This window comes from Culicoides brevitarsis, chromosome 2 (genome assembly GCF_036172545.1).
Source record: "Culicoides brevitarsis isolate CSIRO-B50_1 chromosome 2, AGI_CSIRO_Cbre_v1, whole genome shotgun sequence".
Taxonomy (NCBI): Eukaryota; Metazoa; Arthropoda; class Insecta; order Diptera; family Ceratopogonidae; genus Culicoides; species Culicoides brevitarsis.
In genome coordinates this window covers 35,546,009-35,573,035 of record NC_087086.1, presented here as the reverse complement: position 1 = coordinate 35,573,035, position 27,027 = coordinate 35,546,009, and the positions used below count along the sequence as shown (strand labels likewise).

The following is a 27,027-nucleotide window of genomic DNA, read 5'->3' as shown; positions in this document are numbered from 1 at the left end:
AATTAATTTTTATTGTTTTTTTTTATTGAATTTTATGTCAAAGGAAAAATTTTAGATAAATTTTATTATTAAAAAAAAAAAATTATTATGAAAAAAAGTTATGATAATAAATAATTGTACAACAAAATTTATTATCATAAAAAAATATATTTGTTAGGAAAAAATTAAAATTAATGAAAAAAATTGACGCCTAAATGGACCAAGTTAAAAACTTTATTTTTTGGATGGATCTGTAGATTAAAAAAAATCGTAGACCTAAATTTAAATTAAATATATTTATATCGTGCCATACAAACCCAAAAAAAAAATAAATAAAATTAAAATATTAATCAAATAAAAAATTACAAATTTTCTACTGATCAAAAGTATTTCAAATTTTTGTGTAGGTTTATATAAATAAATATGATATATTTAATATTTATATTTATTATTATAGCGAAAAATCTATAGAATCATCATAATTTGTTACTATTTGTAAAAAAAAAAAATAAAATAAAATCAATCAAACATTTAAAAAAAAAATAATAATCAAAAAATTTTATGTTAACACTTTTTAACTTATATTATCTCAAAAAAAATATATAAATGTCATGTGAAAAAAAATTAATAATCATCCCAAACGAGAAGCAAAAATATAAAATGGTTTCACAAAAAAAAATATTATCAAAAAAAAAATAGTTACACAAAGTTAGTAAATTTTTGAACTTTCGAACAAAAAAAAATAAAAACAACCCCATTTAATAATAATAAAAATTTTTAAATATCATAGATAAAAAAAAAAACAAAATTAGATGAAAAATTTATAATAATATGTGCCTTAATTATTATATTAAAATTTTTATTAAAAAAATTGGTACGTTTTTAAAAAAAAATCCTTGCAAAATTTTATTCCAAACAAAATAAAAATTTAATATCTATTCCACAATTAATTTTGTTAATTAAAAAAAAATAAATATAAAAATACACAAATTTCTTAACATCTTATACAACATTATTATACTACCTACCACGAAAAAATAAAAAAAAAACATGGGTAAAAATTAAAAAAATTCTTATTCATATAAAAAAATTACTGTGAATTATTAGAATAAATTAAATTAAAAGTTGAATCAAAAAAATAATGTAATTGTAATTATATCAAAATTAAACGATGTAATATAATAATAAAAAAAATAAATGAATAATAAAAATAAATAAATAATTAAATAAATGAAAAAAATGTTTTTAGAATCATTTGAACATCATTTCTAAAAAGTTGCCCCATAAATATTTTTTTATGAAGTTGATTTCCATTGATATCTGATCGATTTTTGAAGAAATAAAAAAAAGATTTTACGTTATTTTTTATTCATTCTAAAGTTGATTTCCATTGATATCTGATCGATTTTTGATGAAATAAAAAAAAGTACGATTTTATCATATGAGGAGCAAAAATCGTACTTTTTTTCTCAAGTTAATTTTCAACCAACTTTTGATGGGTTTCAAAGCTAAAAGTTAATAAATATGCATTCTAAAGTTAATTTCCATTGATATCTGATCGATTTTTGATGAAATAAAAAAAAGTACGATTTTATCATATGAGGAGCAAAAATCGTACTTTTTTCTCAAGTCAATTTTCAACCAAATTTTGATGGGTTTCAAAGCTAAAAGTTAATAAATATTCATTTTTAAGTTGATTTCCATTGATATCTGATCGATTTTTGATGAAATAAAAAAAAGTACGATTTTATCATATGAGGAGCAAAAATCGTACTTTTTTTCTCAAGTCAATTTTCAACCAACTTTTGATGGGTTTCAAAGCTAAAAGTTAATAAATATTCATTTTTAAGTTGATTTCCATTGATATCTGATCGATTTTTGATGAAATAAAAAAAAGTACGATTTTATCATATGAGGAGCAAAAATCGTACTTTTTTTCTCAAGTCAATTTTCAACCAACTTTTGATGGGTTTCAAAGCTAAAAGTTAATAAATATGCATTTCAAAGTTGATTTCCATTGATATCTGATCGATTTTTGATGAAATAAAAAAAAGTACGATTTTATCATATGAGGAGCAAAAATCGTACTTTTTTTCTCAAGTCAATTTTCAACCAACTTTTGATGGGTTTCAAAGCTAAAAGTTAATAAATATTCATTTTTAAGTTGATTTCCATTGATATCTGATCGATTTTTGATGAAATAAAAAAAAGTACGATTTTACCATATGAGGAGCAAAAATCGTACTATTTTCCTCAAGTCAATTTTCAACCAACTTTTGATGGGTTTCAAAGCCAAAAGTTAATAAATATTCATTTTTAAGTTGATTTCCATTGATATCTGATCGATTTTTGATGAAATAAAAAAAAGTACGATTTTATCATATGAGGAGCAAAAAATCGTACTTTTTTTCTCAAGTCACTTTTCAACCAATTTTTGATGGCTTTTAAAGCTAAAAGTTAATAAATATGCATTTTTAAGTTGATTTTCATTGATATCTGATCGATTTTTGATCAATTTTCAACCAACCAACTTTTGATGGGTTTTAAAGCTAAAAGTTAATAAATATTCATTTTTAAGTTGATTTCCATTGATATCTGATCGATTTTTGATGAAATAAAAAAAAGTACGATTTTATCATATGAGGAGCAAAAATCGTACTTTTTTTCTCAAGTCAATTTTCAACCAACTTTTGATGGGTTTCAAAGCTAAAAGTTAATAAATATTCATTTTTAAGTTGATTTCCATTGATATTTGATCGATTTTTGACGAAATAAAAAAAAGTACGATTTTATCATATGAGGAGCAAAAATCGTACTTTTTTTCTCAAGTCAATTTTCAACCAACTTTTGATGGGTTTCAAAGCCAAAAGTTAATAAATATTCATTTTTAAGTTGATTTCCATTGATATCTGATCGATTTTTGAAGAAATAAAAAAAAGTACGATTTTATCATATGAGGAGCAAAAATCGTACTTTTTTTCTCAAGTCAATTTTCAACTAACTTTTGATGGGTTTCAAAGCCAAAAGTTAATAAATATTCATTTTTAAGTTGATTTCCATTGATATCTGATCGATTTTTGAAGAAAAAAAAAGTACGATTTTATCATATGAGGAGCAAAAATCGTACTTTTTTTCTCAAGTCAATTTTCAACCAACTTTTGATGGGTTTCAAAGCTAAAAGTTAATAAATATTCATTTTTAAGTTGATTTCCATTGATATCTGATCGATTTTTGATGAAATAAAAAAAAGTACGATTTTATCATATGAGGAGCAAAAATCGTACTTTTTTTCTCAAGTCAATTTTCAACCAACTTTTGATGGGTTTCAAAGCTAAAAGTTAATAAATATGCATTTTTAAGTTGATTTCCATTGATATCTGATCGATTTTTGATGAAATAAAAAAAAATCGTACGATTTTATCATATGAGGAGCAAAAATAAAAATCGTACTTTTTTTCTCAAGTCAATTTTCAACCAACTTTTGATGGGTTTCAAAGCAAAAGTTAATAAATATTCATTTTTAAGTTAATTTCCATTGATATCTCGATTTTTGAGTACGATTTTCAAAAATCCAAGTCAATTTTGATGGGTTTCAAAGCCAAAAGTTAATAAATATTCATTTTTAAGTTGATTTCCATTGATATCTGATCGATTTTTGAAGAAATAAAAAAAAGTACGATTTTATCATATGAGGAGCAAAAATCGTACTTTTTTTCTCAAGTCAATTTTCAACCAACTTTTGATGGGTTTCAAAGCCAAAAGTTAATAAATATTCATTTTTAAGTTGATTTCCATTGATATCTGATCGATTTTTGAAGAAATAAAAAAAAGTACGATTTTATCATATGAGGAGCAAAAATCGTACTTTTTTTCTCAAGTCAATTTTCAACCAACTTTTGATGGGTTTCAAAGCCAAAAGTTAATAAATATTCATTTTTAAGTTGATTTCCATTGATATCTGATCGATTTTTGAAGAAATAAAAAAAAGTACGATTTTATCATATGAGGAGCAAAAATCGTACTTTTTTTCTCAAGTCAATTTTCAACCAACTTTTGATGGGTTTCAAAGCCAAAAGTTAATAAATATTCATTTTTAAGTTGATTTCCATTGATATCTGATCGATTTTTGATGAAATAAAAAAAAGTACGATTTTATCATATGAGGAGCAAAAATCGTACTTTTTTTCTCAAGTCAATTTTCAACCAACTTTTGATGGGTTTCAAAGCCAAAAGTTAATAAATATTCATTTTTAAGTTTATTTCCATTGATATGTGATCGATTTTTGAAGAAATAAAAAAAAGTACGATTTTATCATATGAGGAGCAAAAATCGTACTTTTTCCTCAAGTCAATTTTCAACCAACTTTTAATGGGTTTCAAAGCCAAAAGTTAATAAATATTCATTTTTAAGTTTATTTCCATTGATATGTGATCGATTCATTTTTAAGTCAATTTTCAACCAACTTTTGATGGGTTTCAAAGCGATTTTTTTTTAAGAATTGAATCTGATCGAAAAAAAAAAAAAAGTACGATTTTATCATATGAGGAGCAAAAATCGTACTTTTTTTCTCAAGTCAATTTTCAACCAACTTTTGATGGGTTTCAAAGCCAAAAGTTAATAAATATTCATTTTTAAGTTGATTTCCATTGATATCTGATCGATTTTTGATGAAATAAAAAAAAGTACGATTTTATCATATGAGGAGCAAAAATCGTACTTTTTTTCTCAAGTCAATTTTCAACCAACTTTTGATGGGTTTCAAAGCCAAAAGTTAATAAATATTCATTTTTAAGTTGATTTCCATTGATATCTGATCGATTTTTGATGAAATAAAAAAAAGTACGATTTTATCATATGAGGAGCAAAAATCGTACTTTTTTTCTCAAGTCAATTTTCCACCAACTTTTGATGGGTTTCAAAGCCAAAAGTTAATAAATATTCATTTTTAAGTTGATTTCCATTGATATCTGATCGATTTTTGAAGAAATAAAAAAAAGTACGATTTTATCATATGAGGAGCAAAAATCGTACTTTTTTTCTCAAGTCAATTTTCAACCAACTTTTGATGGGTTTCAAAGCCAAAAGTTAATAAATATTCATTTTTAAGTTGATTTCCATTGATATCTGATCGATTTTTGATGAAATAAAAAAAAGTACGATTTTATCATATGAGGAGCAAAAATCGTACTTTTTTTCTCAAGTCAATTTTCAACCCATTTTTGACCCTCATCTATTTTATAATGAACATTTTTAAATAATTTTTAATTTTTTTTTAACTTTCAGAAGTTCAAACCGTCAAAAAAAGCCAAATTGGATCAAAATCTTCGACGAAAGACTTGGATGTAATTTTCAATTCGAACCAATTTTCATCCAAGCTCCCCATCCAACTTAATGAATTAGCAACGGCGATCTGTTCACTTTCATTCGTCTCAAAAAAATGTTATTGTTGATGGAGCAGAAATTCTTTTTATCGTGAAAAAATAAATTTAATGAGCACAACAAACAACAAAAAATCTCCTCAACTCCACGGAAAAGCTCGTTAACAATTCTCACAAAATTCGATAAATTTAAGGGTCTCAGGTACGTTTTTAAAAAATAATTTTTTAATTTATGCGTTTCCACAGTTTCGCCCAAAACAAAACTCCAAACTCGGTCGTGTCCAAAATCACCTAAAATTGTCAAAAAAAAGTTAATTTTCACGTCATTAATTGGATTTGCGAATTTTTCGTGCAAGTAGTCGACAAGTTGGTTGAATAAAATCGCTGAGAGAAAAAAAGAAAGAAAATTTTATTTTATGTGGTTCCAATCAGAGCACAAAAAACACACATACAGTCATTATTATTATTGATATTAGCAACGTTTTGGCATACGATATGTTACTTTTCTTCGTATTTCTTCTTTCTTGAACGCTAAATTTGTGTGTTTAATGTATGGATATCAAATCAATTCTTTTTTTTTGCCTCGAATGCATCCATAACACGCAAGTACTCGTCTTCAGTTTAGATTTATTGTCTTGGTTGGAAAGTTGATTTTTTTTTTGCTGTTTTATGAGGTTCTAACGATTTACAAGACAGGTTGTCGTAGTTTTTTGTTTTTGGCGTAGCTGCGTGGGCGAAAGTTTCAAAGTGTTAACGACGCGAATCAATTGGTTAATTCTTTGTTTCAATTTTTTTTTTGTTTTTTTTTACAGATAATCATCGTTCGTTGCTATTTTTTTGAGAATGGCACCCACCCGCTTAGTGTTACATGAGGAAGATGTAATCCGGTTAGTCTTGGAGTTCTTCAATAATCGCGAATTGTACATCAGTCAGTTATCGCTGGAGCGTGAAACCGGTATTTTTGTGCCAATTTCGCATTATTTTCATAAAATTTTCTCATTTTTTCCTCATTTTTAGGCGTCATTAATGGAAAATATTCGGATGACGTGCTTTTCCTGCGACAATTGGTGCTCGACGGGCAATGGGACGACACGTTAGAGTTCATTCAGCCCCTCGAAGCGCTCCAAAACTTCAATATGCGACATTTCAAGTACACGATTTTGCGACACAAGTACATCGAGCTGCTTTGTATCAAGTCAGAAGCGAATTTGGGTACAGGTCCGTCGCTGAATTCCGTCGAGGTAGCTGTCGAAGAGGTCGTTCAAGTGCTCGCCGAGCTGGAAAAGCTCTCACCATCCAAAGAAGAATACTCGCAACTGTGTTTACTGCTGACGTTGCCACGTCTCGTCGATCATTTGCACTACAAAGACTGGAATCCGAGCAAAGCGCGTGTCGAATGTTTCAAGGAAATTTTTCCGCTTGTCGAAAAATTCCTGCCGGGTGATAAAACGAAGGAAACGGGACCGGGAGCGGCAAAAAATGATCGTTTAATACAACTGGCGATCAAGGGATTGCTCTATGAGTCGTGCGTGAACTACTGCCAACTGAAGGCAACCAAGTCAGATGCGCCCGCAAACTCCATAGACTTTTCCAAGTTGCTTGACACGCATACGCAGGGCTTTAGTGATAGCGATTTGTCGTTGCTTTCGTGGATCCAGAGCATTCCGGCAGACGTTTTTTCCATTCCATTCGAGCAAAAGTCGTTGAATGTCGATGTTGAGCGCCTGGAAAAGCCCACACTCGAGACAAGTTGGACCGAGCACATGCTCATTACGCCGATCAAGCCGAAAACTTTTCCTCATTCAGTGATGCCTTTTACGAGACCAAAATCTGCGGCAGATATTATGACAAGATCGTTGCTTCCGTCGTTGGATGCCGTCACGGTTGCCGCGAATCTTAAGACGATACACGAAAATGCGATCATGTCGCGTTCGAGTTTTCCGAGTTTTCATTTGAATGACAAAAATAAGCCGGTGACAGCGGTTCCGGGGAATAATTCGACGAGCACGAGTCGCATGATGACTTCGAGTGTTGATCGGTTGTTCGAGAATGAGGGAGATGTCTTCATTAGTAATCATTTTATTGATTTTCAGGTGAGAATTTTTTTCAATTTTTTACATTTTTTGAATTTTTATCCATGAAAATCAATTTTTATCTTCAAAAATTTTGAAATTTCTCTTCTAAAATTATTTTTTGGAATTTTTTAAATTTTCTAAATAAAAATTTTCAATTTTTTATTGTTCAAAATTCATTAAAAAAATTAATTCTTTATTTTTTTTAATTAAAAAAATTAATTTTTATTTTTTTTTAATTAAAAAAATTAGTTCTTTATTTTTTTTTTTATTAAAAAATTAATTTTTTTTTCAAACTTTTAATTTAATCTTGTAAAAAAAATTTTTTCTTTTAAATTTAAACTTTTTCTTTTGACAAAAATTTTTTTCTTCAAAAATTTAATATTTTTTTCGATAAAAAATCATTTTTCTTCGAAATTTTGAATTTTTTCTTCTAAAATAATTCTTTTAATAAATTTTAAAATTTTTTGAATAAACATTTTTATTTTTTTTTCTTCAGAATTTAAAAAAAAATGATTGTTAATTTTTTAATAAAAAAAATTTTTCTTTTTTCACTTCAAAATTTTCAGTTTTTCTTTTGCTGAAAATTTTCAAAAATTAATTAAATTAAATTTTTTTTTTTTTTTATATTTTGTCAAAAAAAAATTTTTTAATTTAAATACTTGCAAATTTTTAAAAAACTTTAAAAAAAAATTTTTTTTTCTTCAAAATGATCAAAAAGTGAATTTTTCTTTAAAAATTAAAAATTTTGATAAGAAAATAAATTTTTACATAAAAAAGTTTAAAATTTTGAAAAAAAAATTTTTTTTTAACAAAAATTATTAATAAATTTTTAGAAAAATCTTGTAAAAAATGATTTTCTTGAAAATTTTTAACTTTTATTTGTCAAAAAATTAATTTTATCGCAAATTTCCATTTCAGGCACTTCCCTGCATCCACGAAACAAACCCAAGCACGGGAAAAGTAGTCGACATAAGTGCTCAGGGTGCTACCAAAACGACAGATATCGTACTCGAAGCTGAAAATGAGCGAGATTCTCCCATTACATCTACCGCAAAAAGCTCCCGACGTGATTCTTTAAATGAAAAAATCTACTTGACATCTAGCGAAACGCCTCCCGTTCTGCGAAATGAACCAATTCCCGTGATGCATCAACAAAGATTACCGTAAGAAGCTTTTTTCTTTAAATATTTTTCAAAAAAATAAAAAAAATTATTTTTTTAGTCCAAATCCCGTCAACAATGGACAACAAAACGGAAATGCCGCCAACGGCAGCGAACTTCTCGAGAAATTCCAGAAGCAGAAACAAACTGTCGTCGTTGAAGTGAACAAAAATCGCCCCCCGAGCACTGCGTCGTCGGGTCAGAGCGCACAACAAGCCTCGTATGCACAAAGCGAGCCGAGGAATAGTCTCCCAAGCACGGCGGAAGATCACGTAAGTGCCCAATTCGTCGATTATTCGAACAATTTCTCGCAATTTGGTGCATTTTAACGTTCAATGTCTGCGCATAAGGTTCCGTTTGAGTGACTTTTGTTTTGGAATTGAGCTATATCTTAGATCATTACCGTTTTTAACGTGCTTCTCATGCATTGTGCGTGCTCATCATGCATAAAAAATTGGAAAATTTGTATCATTATTGGATTATCGCTAATAACGTATCATTTTTTTCTTGTTTTTTTCGCTCGAAACCGAAAATTTACATGTTATAACATATTTTCCGGCAATATTTTTGTAAATAATCTCAGGAAAAAAATTCCTCAAGGTCATTACAACCAGTTTCCTGCACTTTGCTTGGAAGATATGCATATTTGTAAAATATTCACAGATAATGCCTGCATTGTTCGTAAAGATATAATTTTTGTGGGGGCGCGATTTTAATAATTAATCGAATAAAATTTTTTACAACGTTGAAAAAAAAATCTGATTAAGTTGGTGTTAACTTGTTATTTTTTTTTTTGCTTTCTACTATACGTCGCGTACTGTTAGAAAAAAATTTATTATAATTCCGCGTTTTTTAATTGAGATTTCAATTTTAATTGGTTCGATATGTAAATTTAATAATTTTTTTGTAACTTTTGATTCTAGGAAGCAATTTCAACGATTTTAACGAATTTTAATTGATTTTTAAAAATTTTTTGTTGAAGAAACGCTCAAAGAAAGCATGACTCATGAATGTTGAAGACGAATTGCTTTACAACGAAAATTACGTAGTAAAGTTCAGCTGTTTGACGAACGAAGTATGCGATCATCTTCGTTGTTTGTCGATTAATAGACGTAGACAGAGAAGATTTGCAAAAGCGATTGGAGTGACTAAGGAAAAACTTCGTGAATTCTCACCTACAATGAGTCAGTGTGTAACAAAACAAAAGAGATGGGAGTGAATTAGCGTTTGTTTGTGGTTGATTTGAGATTTTTTATGAGAATTTTTTTGATTTTAATGTTTTGAGGTGAAAATTTTTATGAAATTTCGACATTTCGAGTTAAGTTTTAATTTTTTTTGCTTTTAAAATATAATTTTTTGATAATTTTTTTAAATTTTGAAGCTAAATGAACAATTTTAAGACATATTTCAGTTTTGGCAATTTTGATTTTAAAAAATTAAAAATTTTTACTGTGTTTCAAATTTCTTGTCATCATTTTGACAATTTTTTTTATAAAAAGAAAATAAAGTTGTAGAATATTTTTTGAGCAAATGAAGCAATTTGATGACAAAAATTATTAAAAATTTAAAAAATATCAATTAAATTTCGAAATTTATAATTTTCAAAAATTTTTTTTTTATAAAAATTTAATTAATTTTTACCTTTTTGAGAAAAAATTATAAAAATAAAATTAAAATTTTTTTAAATAAAAATTTTTAACAATTTAAAAAAAAATAAATTAAAAAAAATAAATTTTTAAAATTTTTTTAAAAATTTTTTAAAATTTATTTATAAAATTTTAAATTTATTAAAAATATAAGGATTATTTTGGTTAAAAAAATATTAAATTATTATTATTATTATTTTTTTTAAAGTTTTAATTTTTTTTGGTTCTAACGTTGTTTTTAAACATTTTTTTACAAAAATGTTGTAAATTTTTGAGACTTTAGTAAAAAAAATTAAGATTTTGTTCATTTTATGAAAAAAAATTATAAAACTTGTAGCTCAAATGAATGAATTTCTTCAAAAACTGTAAAAATAATTGCATAAAAATATCAAAAAATTTAAAATTTTTAAGTTTTAAAATCGAAAATTGTCAAATTGATAAAAGAAATTTAACTTTAATAAGCTGCAGTACCAAAAATTATAAGCTTAGATTAAAATTGAGATGAAAAATTTAATTTTTAGTAAAATTTTCTACCGTTATTGATTAATTTCGTCAAAATATGAATCAAACTTCGAGCTAAGTCTAAAAAATTTAATAATTTTCAAATTTTTTTTTAAGTTTAAAATTAAAAATTTTTAATTTAAATTAAATTTTTAGCTTATTTCTTTAAAAATTAAGATTTTTATGCCTTAAAATTAAAAATATTAATATTTTTTAAAATTTTCTAAATTTTTTAAAATATTTTTTGTCTAAAATTTGTTGATTTTCATTAATTTTTAACATTTTTAAAGCCCAAAAATAATCTCGTAACAAAAATTTAATCAAAACCAGCAACTTTTCATCCAAGTTCACATCGAAAATCGTTCAAGTTCAATTCCAACCGCTGATAAACACGCAGAAAATGGACATATATGGTGCATCAACTGGTTAGCCTTGGCAATACATTCGCTTCTCCGCGACACAGCACTCCGTCACTCCACACAGAAATTCATTTTATTTGATTTAAATTGTGCTTCGACGGTACTTTGAGTACTTTTCTTCTCTCTCTTTGTTTTGTTTTGTTTATATAATTTTTTTTTCCATCCATTCTCGCCGTTTAACTCCGTTCCGAGCTACGACGAGATGTTTGAGAGGGAAAAACTGTCAATTAATACTCATCGCGTATAGAACATTGTAACAAGTTGTTGTTGTTGTGACTGCTGCTGCTGCTTGATCAGTTGTAATTTGATTATCACGGTGTTGGCACGCGTTTGATCAAATTCTCTTGAAATATTTTTTTTTGCGCTGAAATCTGAAAAAAAAAAAAATTATTAAAAAAAAAGTGAAAGGAAAAAAAAATATTTTTGTTAAAAAAAAATTAAAATAAAAAAAAAACAAAAGATTTTTTTTGAAGAAAAAATAAAAAAATTAGAAGAAAAAAATGTCTCGACGACGTTCGGAGACACAAGTGCGTCAAATAAATCAAATGTTCGGCGGCGGATCGCGTCCCATCACAATCGAAATAACGAAGCCATGCAATTTGCACAACCGTAAAGGCAGCATCGACATAAAAATCCCGAAAAGGAGCTCAATTGACACGAATTTCGGCTTGAATCCTGCCATAAATACCGTTCAGCGTCGCGCTAAAAGTGTCGATCACACGGCTTTGAGCAAAGCACAGCATCGCAACTCCGTTCACGACTTATTTTCCGGCAAATATGTCGATGTCACGAAACGCAACAGTCTCCACAGCATCTTTGGACGCTCCGAACGGGAGTTACGTCGCAAGAGTTGCTTCGACGGCATGGAACATCCGGCAGATTTTCCCGGAATGCTGCGAAATTTTCAAGCCCTGTCAGCTACAAACACAAAATCCAAGGAAAATCTCACAAAAAGCACCCAAAATATCGCCACAAGTGACACAAACAACAACCATACAATGCCAACATCACGTCTCCGCAGTGCGACACCCGAAAAAAAATCATTTCTCGACACCGAAAGTTACATGCGAAAACCAAAAAGATTATCTTTCGACATTACCGACAACAGTTTAAGTCAAATTACGACGAATCTCAGTGTAAATTCGACAAATAATCGAAAATTATCGTGCTCATCGACGGATTCTCTCGAGGGAATGCGATCTCCAGCAAGACGCCGCTCGAGTATTTTACGCGCTACATCACCAAAGCCCCATTTGTTCGACAGTGCCGACATCGAAAAGGAGGTAAGAACGCAAATTCTCTCGAAAAAGGGACTTTTATGGGCAAGTGAATGGCCCTTGTGTGAGAATCGCAACTCATGCCCAAAAATATCTCGGATTTTAATCCAAAGAACGAATTAAAAATATAAAAAGACGCAGAACAAAGAAGAAACAACAAACAAACGCCTTTTATGGTAACGAAGCACTTTCTCATTGCCAAAACGGAGATTTTTGTCAACAAAGTTTGATTCGTTCAAATTTAATCAATTTTTTTGGTAGCGTTCGAATAATTCCAATTTTTTGAAAGTTAAAATTTTTGACAGCTTAATTTTTTTAATTTTGACAGCTTGAAAAAATTTTTTAATGATTTTTTCTCATTTATAAGATGTAAAATTGTCAAAAATTGAATGAATTCTGCTAAAATTATAGAAATTTTTAAATTTTTATTAAAAATTTTGACAGCTGTCAAAATTTTAAATGTCAAAAATTTGACAAATGTTAACATTTTTGTTTAAAATCTTCATATTTTACAAGTTTTCAAAGGTTTTAGATTTGTAATTTTTGATCGAAAATGACAAAATTTTCTCATTTGAATTGTAAATTATGATTTTTGACAGTTCAAATATTTGACAGATGTCAAAAATTTCACTAAATTCTGAGTTTTTAATTAGTTAAGTGGCTTTTATTCCTTAATTTTCTATGAGTTGACTTAAAATCTATTTAAAATGTCGAGAAAAGAGAATTTTATAAAAAATTTTGACACCTGTCAAATTTTTAAATTATGAAAAAAGTGACAGGTGTCAAAATTTTTCATTTAAATCATTTTTCTTGACATTTTAAGGATATTTTGTGCCATTTAAAAAAAATTATTGAACTAAAAGTCACTTAAATATTAAAAATCTCAAATTTGAGTAGAATTTTTGACATCTGTCATTTTATTTTTACTGTCAAAAATTATTAAAACTGTCAAAATTTGCAAAATTTTAAATTTTTATGTTATTTTTTTATCTTTTTATTTAATTTAAATACCTTGAAGCTCTCAAAAATATTTTTTATAATAAATTTTGACACCTGTCAACTGTCAAAAATTTGACAGATGTCAAAATTTCCGTTAAAAAATTAATTTTTATTTTAAAAAATGATAAAAATCATTCAAAAAATCAATCTCAACTCAAAAAATGTCAACTTCAACAAATTTCATGGACTTACCATAACAACATTAATCCAAATTTGGTACCTTACCGTTCACTCTGCTTCCTCGACGACGACGCCACAAAACGGATTTAACTGATAATATTTTTATTTGCTCATAAAAAAATATTAAAATTTTATATTTTTTAGAGAATTTTAATTAGTTCCATATCACACGCAAATGAAACATTTTTTCCAATATGGGCATTGCCGCGAACGACAGATCAAATATCGCTAAATCGAATCTTGCCATTTTCGAATCAATTAGGGTCGTAGCGCGAACGGTGATATATCATCATTAAATTGTGCGTGTGTGGGAGTCCCTCCGTTCTACATTTTTCTATTTCGTGAGACAATTTTTTTTTCGGTGTTCAGAAGCCACAAATGTCACAACAGCGAATTTTTTTCGAGTCATGGCGCGAAATTCTTCTCGTCTTGTCGATAAAATGTGTCACTCGTCATGTCAGGGCAAGTGCAGGTGCTTTACGCGCCAAATACGGCTGGAATAAATTAAAAAATGAATTAATTAGTGGTTTTTATTTCAAAATAAATCACAAAAAAAAGATACATTTCAATAAAATTACTGCGTATTTGTTCGATTTGTTATTATTTAGACAAGAATTTAATCATCTATCACCTTCAAATGTTCCTTTGAAGCGATCGCGACGTGTTGTTTTGCTGTTCGCGACGCCTCCAACTTTTCTGACTTTCGATGACGAACCACAGGCAGCAGCAATATTTACGATTTACATGAAATATTAATTAAAAAAAGAACTTTTCTGTACGAAACGGGCAATAAAAATGTGTAAGCAACCCCATATTTGCGACTCCTCCGTAAATTTTGTATTTATTTTCTGATGCAGTTTCTTTGTGTGAGCAATGAAAAATAATTAACAAGAATTATTTGAGCTCAAATTTGTGAGTTTTTTGATTGTTTGTTCAAATATTGCCTTTTTTAAAAGTTGTGAAGTCATTATTGTGGCGCCAAAAGTTTTTTGTTTGGATTTTTTGCGATGTAAAGAATGATATTTTGTAAAATTGTTTGTTGGGTCTTGAGTTTGAAGTGATTTTTATGAAGAATCTTGAGAGAACTTGAAGTTTTTTAATAAGAATAAGTTATTTTTGACCTTTTTGAGTAATAATTTTAGCACTATTGACACTCCTATTGATGGTTTTTAAGGCAAAAAGAGTACTTAAGTGCTTAAAAAGTTATTTTTGAACATTAAAAGTTATCATAGTTCAATGACTTTTTGTCATAAATGAAGTAAACTTAAGAAATTTCGATAAATTTCGTCAATTTTAATTCAATTTTATAAAATTTTCTTCAAAATTTAGAATTTTTTCTCAAAAAAAAAAAAATTAACTAAATAAATTTAAAAAAAATTAAAATTAAATAAAAATTTAAACAAAAATTTTCAAATATTTTTTTTTTTAATTTTGAAAAAATATTTAAAATTAATTTAATTAAATAATTTACTTTTTATTAAAAAATTAATTTATTAAAAAAAAATTAATTAAATTTAAAATTATGTATTATTTAGGTCATATTTTTGAATTTTTTTATTAATTTATTTAATTTAATTTAATTTATTAATTAATATTTAATTTAATTTTTAAATTTTATGAATGAAAAAAGCTTTCAGACTTTAAAACAAAAAATTTTAAAAATTTTTTAAAATCTTTGAAATAAATTATTTTTTTAATTCTTGACTTGAAGTATTAAAATTATTATTAATTAAATTAAATAAAATTTTAAAAAATTAAATAAATAATATTTAATTAATTTTAAATTATTTATTTTTTTATTGATTTATTTAAAAAAAATCTTTCAATTAAAATTAATTTTTTTTTTCAATATTTAAATTAAGTAAAACATTAATTAATTTAAAAATATCTTTTTAAGATATTTTTTTTAATTTTAAATTGCTTTTTAAAAAGGCCAAATTTTTTTTAAAAAATCAGAATTTTTAATATTTTAAATTCAATTCTTTTTAAAACTTTAAATTTTAAGCATTTTTTCTTGTTTTAAACTTTTAAAATTTTTAACTTTTTTTTTTAATTCTTACAAAAATTCATCGTCTAATAACTCAAAACTCATTTTCAAACAATTTTTAATTAAACTCCAAACATCAAAAATGCCCAAAAGTCCATGATCGACACAAAAGTAATCGATCGTGACTCGAATATTGCACAATCGCAGCAATCAAAACAACAATTATATCATGTTAATAGATGACGTGCTTCTTTTTATATTTAAAATTCATTCAATATTCAAATGAAATAAAAATTTCTAGTCACACACGAAGCAAAATATTGATCTTCAAATTCACACCCGACAAGAATGACACAATTTTGACAGAAAAAATTGATTAACAGCCTTTTTATTGCCTTGTTGCCATCAAACAAGAATTTTATCAATTTATTTATTAAAAATTTAGTGCAATCGCCTCGTCGTACGAACATCAATTGGTCATCAAACTGCTACCTACAACAAAAATTTTTATTATTAGATCGGCGGATCAATTGCGACGTGATCGATAAATTCTTGATTAAAAAAAGTCACCACCTGCTCAATTTTCCATTTTGGGGGGATTCCCGTTTCGGCATGAAGATGATCCGACATCATTAAAAAGCTAAAACAAACAACAAAAAATGATATTTTATTACAATTGAATCGAAATTGAATGAAAAGAGCAAAAAAAAAAACGAGTAATGAGATACGTACTTGATCTTGACAGAGCGTTCGATAAATCACTCAGTTACAGGTATTAACAGCGCCAAATAAGGAAATCGTGAATGATTTTAAGGTTAAGTAAACAATTTGTCGTGTGTGTAATTTTCATCGGGCATTATTTAATACTGACGCAGTTCATTGCATTGACTTGCAATTAAAAAGGGTATGCCGGCATGATCTAAAGAAAGAAATATGTCAGGGACGAGTTTTTGTTTAGGGAAGTCAAGGTCGTTCAATTTTTTTTTAAGTTTTTAGAATTTTCATCAACTTTTGAAGAATTTTTGTGAAAAATCATGAAATTTAATAATTGATGGTCCGAAATTTTTATGAAAAATATAATTTGCAACGTTGTTGCTTGTTTGTTTTTTGCTTGGTTTGGATTAATTGAATGATTTTTTCTAAAAAATTTAAAAGAAAATAATTAAAAATGGAAAATTGTTGAAAAAAAACTTACCTCTTAAATTTATTTAAGAATTTGAGTCTCTAATATGCCTTCTTTGAACCAAAAATTCTAAAAAAAATTACCTTAAGGATCTCAAATTTTTCTTTTTTGAAGAAAATTAACAATTTCTGTCTTTTGTGAAGTACTAATTGATGATCTTAAACATTGATAAGCTCCTAAAATGGCAGATTTTGGAACTAACTTCTCATTTTCCCGCGTAATTTTGACATCAAGAATCGAATAGATTTCTAAAAAATGTTGAAATTTTTCCATTTGATCTTTTTTTTTTAAATTTCAATCGAAAAATGCTTTTTTAGCAACATAATTTGATTTAAAACCCCATGTATGATCTCCTATAGAAGAAAATTGAAGAAAAACTGAACTTTTTTCCTAAAATTTTAAAGTAAAAAATTCTTACCTTAATATTTTTCTTTCAATTTTACATCAATTTCGTCACAAAATCCATCTAATTTTCATAAATTGCTCATTTTTGATATTTTTTTTATAAAATTCTTCAAAATTTGGTTTATTTTCAACTTTCATGCTGCCAATTTTAACCTCAAATTATCTGATCTTTTGTTTGTTTACAAAACAGATCATAGGATAAGCCAATTATTAAAAATGTTTCATGTTACAAGCAACAAATTTCATTCGAAATTTAATTTTTGGCGCCAAAACTTCAATTTATATTAAAATATTTACGAATTTTCACGAAAAATTACACTTTTATATTTAATTATGGAATAATTTCCAAAATTTTCCCAAATTTTTTACATTTATATTTAGATAACATTTCACAATTTTGACATTTTATCCCTCAAAAGTCACATTTTATTAATTTTTCTACTTCAAAATGTAATAAAATTACAATTTTTTACGAAATTATTTAATTATTTTAAAAATTTTTAACTTTTTTCACTAATTTTCTTAAAAAAAATTATTCAAAAACTCCAAATTTCTGTCTCCTAACCTAAAAATCACAACTTTCCCGCCTTTTTTTCGCGTCCATTCCAACTACAAATTTTATCAACTATTGATCACTTCACAATTTCTCCGCTTCAATACTCAATTCAAATACTTTTAATCATAAAAACACTCACTTGTTATGCTTTTCTCAGCCACATACGAAGACATGCAGCTACAAACCATGCAAAATACCATCGTGAGTTGCCGCTTACCTTGCTTAGGCACAAAAGAAATGCACCGACGTTAGTTCTGCGAGGGAAATTACGAGTGAAAGAAGTGTTTTTACATCGCTCTCTCTCAGTTTTTTTTGTTTATTTTGTTACATTAGCTCCGTTCAAGTGTAGCTAAGTCGTGAAAAAAACGTTTATTCATGCTTTTACATAAAAAAAAATTCGTTATCGAAAAATATTTCAATAATTAAGACAAAAATCCGTGAATAAAAATTCTTAACGTGTGTGCGCCGTGTGTAATTAAACGAAAAATAACAGAATCTAGCGTTAACAGTTACCTCTTGAACGAAGACGCGTCGAAGCTTTGTTGCAAAAGTGCAATAAAAAGATATGTGCTCCAATTTTTGTGTGTTGCAAACGAGCCAAACGTACGAAAAAAGGTGAATTGTGAAAATAAATAAACAATCGACGTGAGAAATTGTGTTTCGAAGAAAGAAGACGACTCGAATTAGCCAATAAAACGATAAAAAATAACTTTTTCGTGCAGCAATTCACTTTCAATTATTTTCTCATGTGATTTTTTTCGTCTTCAATGATATCAATTCAAAATATGATACAGCAATAACAATAAAAATTAAATAAAAATTGACTCTCTCTCGACTGACTCATCAATAAAACAAGCAATTCACGTCGAAAAATGCAACAAATCGACAAAATGGTCGGAAATTTCGGACATCATCATTACATGAACGGCGTGCGACACGATCACGAGTTCATTTTCCAAGACAATCATCGTGCGCTCGAGCAGTATTGCGGCAAAAGTGGGCGCCAAAAGTCAAATGGGCTCGATAGTCGCGGCAGTAGTCTCAGTAACAGCAGTCACGGGAACAGCAACAATGGAAAAAGTCGCGGAAATGGCAACAATCCGAAGGCTAAAGCGACTTCTGGGGTCGAAAAGCGACAGGTTTGCTTCCAAATTTTTAAAAAAATTCCAAGAAATCCTCAAAATCGGAAAGTTTTCTTGAAAAAAACGCGCGATTTATGAATTATTTATGCTTTTAGTTGGAAAAATTAATTAATTAGTGAGGAATTTAAGCCTTTTATGAAGTGTGCTCCAATGTCGAAGTTGGTAAAAGTCCATAAAAATACAAAGTAAACGAATAGAGAGAAAAGACGAGAAAAAAAACTTGATAAAAAGTTGAATGAAAAGCGGGGACATTGAACTTGACATATGCGAGTTGCAGAGGAATTATCGAATGCAAAATATCAAATAATCATTTTTCTTCGTGTAATAAATAATGAGTTGTTTGTTGTGTGTGGAACTGGATTCGCATTGCATTACATGAGGCTGAAATCGTCACATTTTACACGAAAATACGCTTAATTCCAGTTTTATCTATGAAAATAAGTGTGGATGAGGGGGTTTGGAAAGTTTTTTGTGATTTTTTTAAAGTTTAAATTTTAATATTTTTCTACGAAAATTTAATATTTTAAGGAATTTTTAAATTAAAATGAAGAAAAAAAATTTTTTTTTTCAAAAACTTTAAACTTTCATGCTATTTTTTTTTATTTTTTTTTTTTCGATTAATTTTTTTTCTTTATTTTTTTTTAAATTTTTTTATTGAAAAAAAATACAAATTTAAATTATTTAATTTATTTTTTTTTTAAATTAATTCTAAATTTTTTTTAATTTATTCGAATTTTTCCATTTTAAGAATAAACATTGTCTATTTTGACAAAAATTTTGAGAAAGTTTATAAAATTTTTTTAAAATATTAGAAAAAATTTATTAAACTTGTAAAAATTTATAAGCTTAAATTTTTTTTTTTTTATAAAATTTAAAATTTTTTTTTTTTTTCATAAAATTAAAATTTTTGTACATTCTCGCTTTATAACTTTTGATCAAATTTAAAATTAATTATTAATATTATGTTAATTTCTTTTATTTTATTTATTTGATTTATTTTATTTTAATTTTAATTCATTTTTTAAATTTTTGATTTAATTTTACGAAAAAAAATATTTATTTATTTTTTTTTAAATTTAAGACTTGAAATTTCTTGTCAAAATTTAAGATTTGAAACAAAAATATTAATTTTCTCTTGTTTTTAATAACTTTTTTAAAATTAATTTTAGTTTGGTAAAATATTTTTGAATTTAAGTAAAAAAAATATATAAGAAAAAACTCAAATATTTTAAATTTTTGTATAAAAATTAATGAATTATCGTAAAAACTTAAAGAAAAAGTAAATAAGATTCTAAAAATTTTTAAATATGTTCAAAAATTCTTTTAAATTTTGACTTTTTTTATTCGAAATTTATAATTTTTTGAACCAAACTAAAGAGGTATTCAATAAAAGTTAATTAAAAATGTCAAAATTTATCGAAAAAAAATTTTAAAAATTAAAAATTTTAAAAATTTTATGAATTTTCTGTCATAATTTGACCTCATAATAATTTAAAAAAAAAAACAATTTTTAAATAATTTTAAAAGAAATTCGGTGCAAAACTTACCATCTCACCCCACGGAATGCCTCACATTTACCGCAATTTCAACCGTTCCGTTTTAATATACGACTTTGATCATATTATGAAACAATTTTTCTCTCTTTGCGATATCTCTTAATACTTGTATTTATTGTATTTTAACATATAAATCGCCTCGCTTGAATGTAAACTGCGTAAGCTGCCAATTAAATGTTATGTTTTCGTTTTGTGAAAAACTGTAACTGTTTGGATCTGATTGAATCGCCAATTCGCAATCATAGTCATTATCATGTCTTGTCTAGAAATTGTCTTGTATTCTATATTTTTCTCGTTTTTTTTCATGTTTTGCAGATCAACAGTGCAGCTACTGATCAAAATCGACCGAAATTTATTGCCGTTACCACACTCGAGGATGTACAAGCGGTGCGTTGTGCTGAATTTCATCCCAGTGGCAATTTCTATGCAGTTGGCTCGAACTCCAAGACCTTCCGGATTTGCGAATATCCGACGTTGGCGGATGTGAGGTGAGTTTTTTCTGAAAAAATTAAAGAAAAATTATTAAAATTTATTTTTTTTTTAGGGAAAATCACACGGCGTACCAACCAACGGTACTTTTTAAACGCACGAAACATCACAAAGGATCGATTTATTGCATGGCATGGTCGCCCCAAGGTGATTTAATTGCAACAGGCTCAAATGACAAGACAGTAAAGTTGATGCGGTTCAATGAAGTACAGAAACAATTGGAGGGAAGAGAGGTAATTTGATGTTTTTTGCTAAAAAATAAAGAAAAATGTTAAAAAATTTTAATTTTTTTAGACGGAACTCACAATGCACGATGGAACAGTCCGTGATTTGTGCTTTTTGGAAGACAGCGTCAACAAATGTAGCTTATTGATCAGCGGAGGAGCCGGAGATTGCAAGATTTATGTGACAGACTGTTCGACATCGACTCCTTTCCAAGCGCTTAGTGGGCATAGCGGGCACGTGCTTTCTTTGTTTAACTGGGGAGGTGTCACTTTTGTCTCAGGATCACAAGTAAGACCGGATTTCATGAAAAAATTTAAAGAAAAATTAAAAAATTTCGATTTTTAGGACAAAACTGTGCGATTTTGGGACTTACGTACCCGAGGATGCGTGAATGTCGTTACTCCCGTCACAAGTACGAACTCCAATTTGGGATCGCCAGTCGCGGGCGTTTGTGTCGATCCATCAGGTCGTCTACTTGTGAGTGGGCACGAAGATAGTTCATGCGTTTTGTATGACATTCGTGGAAATCGTATCATTCAATGCTTTAAACCGCATGCAACTGACATCAGGTAAGCATTTTTTCCCGTTTTTTAATGAAAAATCTTAAAATTTTCATTTTTTAGATCAATCCGTTTCTCCCCATCCGCATATTATCTCTTAACTGGCGGCTATGACAACAAATTAGTATTAACAGACCTGCAAGGGGACCTCACGATGCCTCTACCATCCGTCGTTGTGGCACAACACAATGACAAAGTCATCTCTGGGCGCTGGCATCCAAACGATTTCTCATTTATTTCGACATCTGCTGACAAAACGGCGACTTTGTGGGCATTGCCGCCGATGTAAAGCACTTTTTTACGACAAAAAAATGACAATTTAATCAAAAAAATTTAATTTAATTTTAATTCACATGACTTTTTTGTGTTATTTTCTCATGAATTATTTTTTTATATGAATTTTTATTTCATAAAAAATTAAAAATTGTAACCAATACGTACTAAAAAAAACCACGTCCATAACTTTTGTATTTCTTTCTTTCGGTTGTAAGATATTTTTTTTATATAAAAATTTATTTAAATTAATTTTTAAAAAATTAAAATTTAATTTCCAAAATACTCGAAACATATTTTTTAAGAAAAGCCGTTATGATGTTGAAAAATTTCTTCGAATAAAAAAAAATCAAAAGACTTAAATACTCTTAAAAAAATTTTAAAAAAATGCCAAAGTTGAAAAAAATCTCTCACTCAGGCCAGTCTTTGGTGCTTTGCTTGAAAACTTCCAGAAATGATTTTTTTCAACATTTTAACGACTTTAATTAAATTAAAAATAAAAATATTAAGTTAAAAAAATTAATATAATAAAAAAATTAAAATTAAGAATGTTAAAAAAAATGTCTTGTGAAAGCTTCTTATGCCTTTTTATAAATTATTTGCTTTTGACATCTCATTTAAATTTAATAAAAATATATTTTTTAAGTAACTGTTGCACAAATTTAAAGAAAAAAACGCTTTTATTACGGAAAAATGCACTGATTTTGTTAAATTTAGATATTAAAACGCCTTCTCATAAAAAAAATTAATATTCTTTAATTAAAACATGTTTAAAAATTATATTTAAAACAATAGAGAGAAACACAATTTATATTTAAGTGTTTTAGTGCAATCATCATTAATTAATAAAACAAAAAAAAATAATCATAAAAAATATATTACAAAAAAATAATAATCAAAAAATCATTTTATGTAATATTTAACAAGAAACCAAGTAATAATATGTAATGTGTACCTTTTTGACATTAATTTGCAAATTTGAATAAGGAAAAAAAAATCAAATAATAAACATATTAAAATAAAAGTGATCACAAAAAAAACAAAGAAAAAAAAATAAAATATTTTTTCACTCGAATGCAATCATATAGCAATTTTTGTAGAAGACAAAAAAATTAAAAATGAAAAAATTCTCAAAAGATCATCAGCCATTTAATTTTTTTTTAATTATTTTTTGGCTACGCTGAGAGTTTGTATATTTAAAAATAAAAATAATAAAAGTGACAAATTAACCGAAAAAAAATTTGTTTTAATTTTTAATATTTTTTTTTCAGCTAAAATAATTTTTAATTAAATTAAATTAATTTTTATTTTGAAAAAATTTAATAATTTTATAAAAATTTTTAATATAAAAATATAAAAATATTTTGATTAAATAAATGAAATTAATTTAATTATAGAATTTATTTAAATTTATAAATTAATTTTTTTTTTTAATTTATTAAATTTTAGTAATTTTAATTTATTTATTTCTTTAAAAAAATATTTATTTTTTTTTATTTTTTATTATTTTTTATTATTTTTTTTTTATTAAAAAAATATTTCAATAATATAAAAAATTATTTTTTGATAATTTTTTAATTAAAAATTTTTTTATTTATTTTTTAATTTTTATTTATTTTTTAATTTTTATTTAATTTTAATTTAATTCAAATAATTTTTATTTAATTTTTATATTTAAAAATAATTTTTTGATTTAAAAAAAATTTAATTTTTTTTAAATTAATTTTTTAATATTTTTGAATTGAAAAAATTATTAAAAATTTCTATTTTTTCTAAATAAAAAATATTTATAATTAATATTTCTATTTTTATTAATTTAAGAATTATTTTAATTTTTTATTAAAAAATGTTTTTCTGCAATGATATAAAAAAATATTTTTCATAATTTTTTGAATTAAAAAAAATTAATAATCTTTTCAATTTAATTTTTTAAATTAAAAAATATTTTTATTTAATTTTTATGTTTAAAAAATATTTTTTCATTAATTTTTTCTCAATTTAAAAATTATTTTTATTGATTTATTTTTTTTTATTATTTAAAAATTATTTTTTAATTTTATTTCTCTTAATTTGATGAAAACCCTTTGCCATGAGTGACTCTCGTGATCAAATCAAACGCCCATTTCGGTTGATCTGTTGGCACCATATGTCCCGAGTCACGTACAAGCACTTCAACTAAATTGCCTGCTTCCTTCACATACCCAGCAATATCGTCGCCGACCTTCCAAATCATCCGTTCTGCCGTTTTATACGCTTCCGCGCCATTAAATTTCAAATTTTCCAAGTGATTTGTCTCGGGCTGGTACGGACAAACCAAGTCAAGTTGCCCGTTGTAGAACACCATGCGATACTTGTTGAGCAAATATTCGGTCCAGGGAGCGACAGACTTCATGACGTCATTCATCAAATATTTGGCAACGGCATTGTCGTTCACGTTGTCGTTGGAATTGAATTTCAGGTCGCCCACGTGAATGGCTTTGCGCCATGTCGCATTACCAATTAGCTGCGAAAGGTAATTAATTGGTTCACGTTGCGCCAAATAATTGTAGGGGAAAGTGATGCCAGTGGCATTTTTCATGATGGATCCGGCGGGAGTCATATCGCCATCGAGCAAGGCGTCAAAAAGCATGAAAGCTGCCAAATAATCTTCGTCGCGGATCATTTCGAGACCTCGTTTTTCGTACTCATGGAAGATTTTTAGCGTATTTTTGTCAATTAAACCCAGTTCGAAGAGATAATCGCCGAGTTCAACTTGATGCAAAGGATCGGACCAAGCATTGCCGATTGCCATGCCTTGTAAATTCATCACAATTTCTTTGTCGGAAGCCTCATTTTTTTGATCTATCGCGAATCCGAAGGCAGGAACGTACTTTCCGGCATAAGATTCGCCACTCAGGAACAACGGAAGGGTCTTCAAATGCGGGAAAAGTGCATAAAATTGACGCATTGTCTCATAAAGGTTCGCGGCGACGTCTTCTTCGGTCGTCGCATATCCCAAATCATGCTCTGTGAAGCTAAATCCTGTCCCAACTGGGTTATCAATGAAGATTAGATGATGATTTAATGACCACGAATACTTCCTTTTGCTCAATTTTCCATCGGAACCCACTTCAAAAGGTCCATTTTCCGTAAAAAGACCAAATAACGAACTCGCTCCGGGCCCTCCTTGCAACCAAATCAACACAGGAGCGTTTTTCGGATCATTTTCCGCCTCAAAATACCAAAAAAACATATTCGAGCCGAAAGTTTTGTTGACAGTAATTAATCCCGCATAGCTATTCACGTCAATTCCGAGCGACGGAACTTTTGCCAGTTTTTGCGCATTTTCAATGTCGCCTTTTTCGATGAGCGGCGTCAAAAATAATGCTTTTCCCGGATCATCGGTCCATTCCGTGGCAATTGGAGACGACAATTTGAAAGGATGGTTGATGGAAAAGCCATTTGCGGCGCAGAAAATGACAAAAAATAGGAAGAAAACTCGCATTTTTTTGTGTTTGTTGACGTCTGTGATGGTCAACGAAGTAATTGGTACTGAATGCCAAGCGGAGAAATGAGATTAATTTGTGTCTGTCAAGTTGTGAGTTGTCTGCTGTTATCAAGTGCTTATCAATGGAAGACAGTTTTCTATGCTGCTGAGTAAATATTTAGTTCAAGTTGATTGAAGCAGGGATTTGCGGTTCGGGGATGAAGTGGTTTTGGGATGAAAATCTAAAAATAATGAAAAAATTTATTGAAAAATTGTTAAAAATTTCTAAAAATCATAAAAAATAAAAAAAAATAATTAAAAATTTAAATTGATTTAAAAGAAAAATATTAAAAACTTGCAAGTATTTTAATAAAAAAAAAAAATAAAAAAAAAATTATTTAAAAAAAACTAAAAAATTGACTTAAAATTTTTTTCGTTCACATTCTCAAGAAATTTAAATTAATTATTGAAATAAAATTAAAATATTAATTAAAAAATTAAATAAATTTTTAAAAAATAAAGTATAAAAAAAAAATTTTAAATTCTATACTTAAATTTAAGAAAATTTATCATTGCAAGATTAAAAATTTTAAATGAAAAAAAATTAATTTTATAAATATTTTTAATTTATATTAATATTAATATTTTAATTGTAATATTTATATTTTATTATTTTATTTAAATATTTTATTAAAATTTTAAAAAAATTTATTTTTTTTTAATTATTTATAAAATTATGTCAAAAAAATTAATAATTAATTAGGATATGAAAAAATTTGAAAATTTGTAGAAAATTATAATTTAAAAAAATAAAAATTTACTTAAAAAAATTAAATTAAACTTAAAAGAAAATAAATAAAATTAAATTTAATTTAATTAAATTAATTAATTTTAATTGAAAAAAAAATAAATAATAAGAAAAAATAAAAATGTAAGAGCTTTAACAAAATATTTAAATAATTCGTAAAAAAATCAAAAAATTAAGATGCTTTTATTTAATGTTAAAATATTTAAATTTTAATTCGTTTTAAAAAATTTTTTCTTTCGAATTTATTATTTTTTATTCGTAAAAAATCAAAAAATTCCGATGGGCATGAAAATTGTTTATTTTATTTTATTTAATTTATTTTATTTTTTTTTAATTAATTTTTTTTATTTAATTTATTTTTTTTTTTATTTTAATATTTTTTATTTGAAAAAAAAATTAAAAGAAAATTAAAAAGCGCTCACGAACAAAAAAATTCTCTAAAAACAATTTTCTCTGCATGAAACACCTTCACATGAAAATTCAATTCACTTCAACTCGAAATAGATTGAAAACGTCATGCAAATTGTCTAATATTAGGCTGAATTCCTCTCTCCGCTCGATACGCAACAAAAATGATTGCACACAGCCCATTTCACAATTGCAAATTTGTGACAGCCCCGAGACACAGGCGGCACAAATTTCTAAATGTGCGCTGGACTTGTTCATTCCCGAGTTCATTTCCGAGTTCATTTTAAGTTCATTTCGATTCTCTTATTTAATAAGTCGATAAAATAATGACCCGAACCAAAACACGTTACTATC

At 26.8% G+C, this 27,027-nt stretch overlaps 2 protein-coding genes across 2 annotated transcripts; one reads left to right on the top strand and one right to left on the bottom strand.

Annotated features, from left to right (window-relative positions):
- Positions 1-5,421: 5,421 nt before the first annotated feature.
- On the top strand, positions 5,422-22,231 carry LOC134832925 (WD repeat-containing protein 47). The gene is made up of 10 exons (XM_063847150.1): positions 5,422-5,560; positions 6,171-6,313; positions 6,376-7,451; positions 8,352-8,596; positions 8,655-8,865; positions 20,760-20,932; positions 20,989-21,166; positions 21,228-21,446; positions 21,504-21,727; positions 21,782-22,231. The coding sequence occupies exons 2-10, from the start codon at positions 6,202-6,204 to the stop codon at positions 22,005-22,007; spliced, it is 2,664 nt and encodes an 887-aa protein (XP_063703220.1). The 5' UTR covers positions 5,422-5,560; positions 6,171-6,201; the 3' UTR covers positions 22,008-22,231.
- A 1,670-nt stretch (positions 22,232-23,901) lies between these two features.
- LOC134830029 (venom serine carboxypeptidase-like) lies at positions 23,902-25,525 on the bottom strand. Its single transcript, XM_063843378.1, has one exon. The coding sequence runs from the start codon at positions 25,473-25,475 to the stop codon at positions 24,057-24,059; it is 1,419 nt and encodes a 472-aa protein (XP_063699448.1). The 5' UTR covers positions 25,476-25,525; the 3' UTR covers positions 23,902-24,056.
- Between the last annotated feature and the right edge of the window lie 1,502 nt (positions 25,526-27,027).

Excerpts from the sequence above, each read along its gene's own strand:
- LOC134830029 (XM_063843378.1), bottom strand. The coding sequence starts at position 25,475 with ATGCGAGTTTTCTTCCTATTTTTTGTCATTTTCTGCGCCGCAAATGGC.
- LOC134832925 (XM_063847150.1), top strand. The coding sequence starts at position 6,202 with ATGGCACCCACCCGCTTAGTGTTACATGAGGAAGATGTAATCCGGTTA. Across the intron at positions 8,597-8,654 it reads ATGCATCAACAAAGATTACC|TCCAAATCCCGTCAACAATG; the intron begins GTAAGAAGCTTT and ends TTATTTTTTTAG. Across the intron at positions 8,866-20,759 it reads CAAGCACGGCGGAAGATCAC|ATCAACAGTGCAGCTACTGA; the intron begins GTAAGTGCCCAA and ends CATGTTTTGCAG.